The following is a 6,414-nucleotide window of genomic DNA, read 5'->3' as shown; positions in this document are numbered from 1 at the left end:
CCTTTACTAAAGAGGACCTCAGGTTTTCAAGAAGCCTTCACTCATTTACATAATCCATTAGCTACATCAATGCAGCCCTATAATATGTTAATTTAACTTTGAAAAATAATGTTTCAATGTAAAAATCGCGAGAATACGTTTTTGAGCCAAAATACATGCAGCATTTTCATATTGAGGTCAGGAAAACAGATGTTGGCGCTAAACTGTATGATGCAGAGAGCGGTACTGCGGAAATGCACTGACTGCTCGCTATATAGAAAGGAGGGGGGTCTGACGTCATCATACCTGACTGAATAGGTGAGAGGCCCATGAAGGCCCAGAGTGTCCGATGATGAACTTTGTTGATGTCACTGCGGCCTGGTGGCGCTATCCTTCGCACTCGGACCACCAATAAAACGTTGACCTGAAGTGAGTTTACAAGTTGCTTGCTTGGCTTAATCAGTGTTGTCTTCCCTGATGACAAGAGATGTCCGGCTATTGGCCGAGACCAAGAGGGCACGTCATCTCCATCAATCAGGGATTGCGTTTCTCCACTAGGGATGTCCCCACGGTCGTCCAGCCGCCTGACCATGCGTTACTGGATGCATGAGAGGCCGTGCGTAAAGTGCAACCCCGTCCAATGATTATGCAGGGGGCTAGGTGATAATGACTTCCTATCAAGAGTTAACGGCCGAAGGGGAGAGTAGCCCTCTGTTCACGGGCTGCTACCGACCAAAAGAGGTCATAAACCGGGACCTGGGCTGCAGGACTCATCCGGAACTCAGCAGTCGTGAGGAGGGGGACTTAGAGGGGGAAGTTGCCTCGGGATTTTCTCCGTATCCCCAGCACTTGACCATCTCCAACTCCAGCAGTGAGGCTGGGAGCGAGGCTTTGACTTTGTACACCTTTTCGGACAGCCCTCCTCCACCGTCTCAGTCTCAGGGCTTCTCGGCACCGGCCTGCCCCCACTCGTCCCGTGTCCCCTGGCGGTGCAGGGCGCAGGGGCAGGGCTCTCCAGGACGCGGATACTGCGCGTCAACTCACGACAACAGCGAGACGCACTCCGGTTTTGGGTCACTTACAGAGCACTTTGAAATCTACTCTCATCATGGGCCCGAGATTCACGTTGCTGTTGTGGAAAGTTCGGCCAACTTGGACCCTGGGTGTAACATGGTTAACGTGGAGGAAAGGAGTAAAACTTTTGAGTGGATGAAAGTCAAGAGGAGTCAACATCGGACGCCGGGTAAGTTTTGTGCAAGATGACCGACCAAACCAGACATAAGGGTTAAAGTTAGCCTACATACGCAAATGAAGCAACTTTTATTGTTATTACATTGTTATAGGCTGAAAGAGGCGATGTTTCACTTTCAACATTAGATCACTCTCATTATAGTTGTGAAAGTTAGCCATAGGACTTGATCGAAGTTGTCTCTACAAGCTAAAAGGCTGACGTGTTTTGTGCGTCACCACACAAAATTTCCTCTATCGTCAACAAACGAGTGTTGAATCTGACATAATTCACTTATACATTTCAAATACAGAAAAAGTTGTACAGGTAAGAATGACTGTTAACCCGATTCCCAATTTGAATATGCTTAGAGGACTCTCTGTTAGCGGTTTGCCCTTAACGGTCGCATGTTAATGTGTAGGGCTGTTTATTTAACAATTTTGCTCCTCCTCCTGTGATTAAACGAGGGAGAGGGAGGGCAAAGTGCAGTAAAAGGCCTCCTAAGCCTCAGTATAGCCTATATTCAACCACGAAAAATGATCAATTATTTACCCATGCCCTAACGCATGCAGCAGACTTTTCAATAATGCAACAGACCACTGGAGATTCACAGGAAGTTGAGTAAAACTTAGTCTTGTAGCTGGAGTGCTCCCTGGGTATTGATTAGTTGTCTGTTTGTAATGAAAGCCCTTGTGTATCGATTTCAGTTTGCAGCACCTTTACATGTGTCCACCTTTTTAACATAATTGCTGTCACAGATCATCATTTCCCTGACTGATGAGAGCTGGGCAGGGAGCCCAAAGAGGCATATATCCTGGTTGAAAATAAAATAAGATAAAAAATACCAATACTAATATGAAAAATACCAATCGATTCTCAATATTCTGTGAGTTGTATTATGTAGATTCTTTCATTTGATCAATAGCCACTGTCAATTGACTGGTCACTGTGGATTGGCTGTTCCATAAATTTTGCATACAGGAAGATTGACTTCATGGTGGCCAGCTGTACTGCTGTTTGTTGTAAGCAGGCTAACCCAAATGCTATGCTCAGTGGCCAATCATGTTGGCTGTATACCACAGACTGTTAGTGGTAAAAGACCTGGGTTCTGTGTCAGGGGAGCTATAACCACAAAACTGCAATATTTTGATCTTCTACTCGCACGTTAAAAATGCAGTGATTGCGCCTAAATGATGCATGGACTTCACACAACTACTAACCTTTTCTATTGATGCCACTGTGAGGAAGGGGAAAGGTGACGTCAGCGACCATTTACGACCATTTACCCCCGCACACACACACACACACACACACACACACACACACGCACACACACACACACACGCACGCACGCACACACATACACACACACACACACACACACACACACACACACACACACACACACACACACAACACTACTTGTTGTTCTCTTCTTATCCTTCCTGCATCTCTCTGATGGGGGTCATCTGGTAGGAGCATCTCATTAGTGCTATACTGTGTAACTTGTGAAAGTGTCATCAGAGAAAGCATGCATTACTCTGGCTGTAGTGGTCTTGGCACACAACAAAAGTCTAGCTAGCCTAAATTCGTCCATGTAGAAAGGCCTCCACAGAGCTGCTGTAACCTGATCTCCTGGCTCAGTGTATACTCCCAGTGCGTCATTCTTCAATTATGCTTTGACAGCACCTGAATTACTGTGGGCTGGATGCCCAGATGACTGAGGCAATGTGTATCGATCTATCCCTTTTCTTCTTCCCTCTCCTTGGCTTGCATGGAAGGCCCTTCCATTCCCTCTGCCTGGGCTGGCTATTTTTAAGCGTGCAAGTCATTCCTCAAATATTTAGTTTGATTCTTTTATGCCTGCTGGCCGGCATCAATTCTATTATCTTTGGAGCCATTAATCAGAATGTGCATGCGATTTGCTCTCCTGAAAGCTGAAGTTCTTAATTACGTATACTGTTCCTCTGTATTGGTTCCTCGTATTCGCTGCCCCCCTTATTCCTATATCTAGGTTACCTTGACATCCATTTTCTTAAAACACAGACGTCAACATTTATCCTATAACGTGACCTTTCCATCTGCTATGCTTTTCCAAGTGGCTAGAGGCCTGTTAACCTTCCTCTGTGTGAGTTGTGGTGGGAGAGGATTGCACTACACCTGCCACACGGACTCCATTATGCAGCTGCAGCACATTTCCTCAGGTCCAAAGACACACTGACAACTAGCCACAATGTCAGCACTGAGAAATCAAGATATAGTTGCGGTTGCTGTCATTCATTGCACATAAGTAGCATAGATGATACTTTAATGTGTAACCCAGAAACCTCAGAGGAAAAGATGGAGACATTTACCGTTAATGTAACATTTTAAAGGGGGTAAAGGATTTGTAAACTGTTAAACTGTCATTGAAAGGCCTAGAGGCAAAGTTATTAATGACTTTGATGAATATAGTTAATGGACTGTAAACAGTACAAAGTTACTTTGAATTGGGGAACATTCTTCGTGCTATACTTCTGCATGAGCTTACACATCAGCGTAATGTTTTCTGTGATTTGGTGCACTTGTCCAGGCAAACTTATGACAGGCAGTTCTGAATCCACCTTACAGCAACAAAACCCCCCAAAATATTTCTGGGACTGCCTATAGAGGCTATTTCTAAAGTCTTTGTGAAATGACATATTTATTAGAGACAAGTACAAATAATAATAATAATAATAATAATAATAATAATAATAATAATAATAATAATAAAGATACAACATAAAGACGTTCTGTCAAGTCACTTCCGTTAAGAATGAGGCACGTGGCCAATTTTGCAAAAGTAAATTTCTTGGAAATTATTTATTGGATGGTGGAATAGCCTATTATGTTCAATCCAATTTTTTTATATCAGACACGTATTTGCATATTTGTTCAATTATATTCTTTGTTATCACGAATAGTTTACTATTTCATTTTTTTAATGCTTTATACAAATAATTATAAAGTTTATTATTTCGGAAATTCGCCTATTTTGAATCTGGGATAATTTCCCATCTTATTTCCTGGCAGTAGGCACGGATCATTTCATTCAAGAGGGTTTTGTGCATCTTTTGTGCATAATTTGCTGATGAGTTTTCCCATGTCTTCGCAGCCAGGATGCACATGACCTGTGGGCTGAGTATCGTTGGCCCGGCCCTCTGTACTGTGGAAGGTGGTAACAGCGTCTGCACGGACGGCCATCCTCCCTGCACGGCGAACAACGGCGCCCCGAGGACCAGCTTCAGCACCAAGCAGCTGACCGAGCTGGAGAAGGAGTTCCACTTCAACAAGTACCTGACGCGGGCCAGGCGGCTGGAGATCGCAAGCGCCCTGCAGCTCACAGAGACGCAGGTGAAAGTTTGGTTTCAGAACAGACGCATGAAGCAGAAGAAATTACAGAGAGACGGACTGCTGGGGCCCGGCCCGGGCCCCCCGGCACCGCACTCACACGCCGACAGTCTGGACACCTGCCCCCCCTCCCCTGGACCACCGTCCTCTCCAAAACACCTGCCTCGAAACCCTTGAGCCACATGGAGCTGCGTGTGCAGATGCTTTGATTCCCGTTTGCATTAGTTTCAATCAGGCTTCACCTCCATTTGCCTGCCACGGTGGATGCTTATCGCAAAATCACAATGGCAAGTTTCTTCATGCAAGAACGGCTCAGAGCACTCTGTCATCCTCTCTGCGCTCACATTGGCGCGCAGCAGCCAGCGACTCATTTGAATATTAAAATTCGAGTCATTAACTCGCGCTCTTATCCACACCATGTAAACGAAGAAACAAAAAGATATAAATTGGCCGTAGAAACTGTGGCAGTCTATTTGTTTATTTATTTTCAATATATTTATTTGAGTAATTGAATGTTTATTTAAAAAGGCTACTTGTTTTGCTATACGTTTGTTCTTTAAAATATACTTAAAGGAAGTAATGTTTTATTTTAGGCCATGCATCTCGAACTAGTTTATTTTTATTGGAACAAAAAGCATGTTATTATATTGTTTTAGCGCACAAAATAATTCCAACAAAATCACCTGTTTTTCCTTGACATGTTTAAGTTATAGCATTGAGCTTTTATATTTTCTTTACTCCAAGTCAGATTCTTTCCGCAGAGAACTGGTTCCTCATCATCGATTTGAAAGAACAAAAAGTTAGATGCACCTGTTGTAGGCAAAGCACGTCTAGGCTATGTTACCAGGTGATCATCTCTCACTCAGAGTGAAGCATTTAAGTGCCATCCACTTGTGTATTTTATATTTTGCTGTGTAGCCTATATATTTGGTCTTTCATTATACTCCGTCCACCGAAGGATTATGCCATAATTGACTGATCGATTTATTGACTGCAGGTATTAAGAGTATTGATCCGTGATAATCCACCATTTGAGGTACAAATGTGGAAGCATTTGCATGCATCTCTAACTGCATATTATAGAAACACCCCAAACGGGAACTGTTCCGTCTTTTATGGACCATATACATGCATCAGAAAATGATAATTTAGCTGCAACATCGTGCGAGAGAGTAGACAATAAAACGCTCCTTGTGCTGTTTTGCAGATCAACCAATAAATTGTCTGGCCCCAGCAGTGTCTCTGCTATATTCCTTCCAGATTCACATCTCATCTCATAAAAAGTAAATGGTTGTAAGCTAGGCCCTTAAACACAGTTGTTCGCGGGTAGCCTATAATGCGTTTCTATCAACTTTATAATGTCAATTTTAATCTCAAGATGTGGTCTTACAGCCACATCAATTTTATGTATTGCTTGTTTAGCTTTCAATTAGCAATGTTTGCATTTGAAATGCAGGTACCCACATTGACAGACAGGCTACAAAGAATGGATATTAACAATCATAAAGCAATGAAACTTAAAATTGCCACTTGGGAATAAAAAATGCCTCAAAATGAATGCATTAGATCTGTTATAAGTGTTGGCAGGTGCTGTCATTGGAACAGAAATATGGCATATGTTTTCCATAATAATAATATCATAATCATCATCATCAACAACAACAATAACAACAACAACAACAACAATTAGACAATTGCACCTCTGCAGGGCATAACGTTAAGAGTGGACATGGAGGCTGCAGGACCAAGATAATATATGCAGTTACACCAGAGTTCACCCCTCACCTCTTGACCTCCGTCTTGCCTCAGGACACCGATGACCGGGTCAGTGGCTC

At 43.1% G+C, this 6,414-nt stretch overlaps 1 protein-coding gene across 1 annotated transcript; it reads left to right on the top strand.

Annotated features, from left to right (window-relative positions):
- Nucleotides 1-645: 645 nt before the first annotated feature.
- Nucleotides 646-4,756, top strand: hoxc1a (homeobox C1a; the record flags this gene model as incomplete). The annotated part of the gene is made up of 2 exons (XM_083641216.1): nucleotides 646-1,222; nucleotides 4,344-4,756. 2 exons carry the CDS (start codon nucleotides 646-648, stop codon nucleotides 4,754-4,756), a joined length of 990 nt encoding a protein of 329 aa, XP_083497342.1.
- Nucleotides 4,757-6,414: the final 1,658 nt, after the last annotated feature.

This window comes from Poromitra crassiceps, assembly GCF_964638095.1.
Source record: "Poromitra crassiceps genome assembly, chromosome: 8".
NCBI lineage: Eukaryota > Metazoa > Chordata > Actinopteri > Beryciformes > Melamphaidae > Poromitra > Poromitra crassiceps.
Note: the sequence above shows the minus strand (reverse complement) of the source record. Positions and strands in the feature narration are given on the sequence as shown.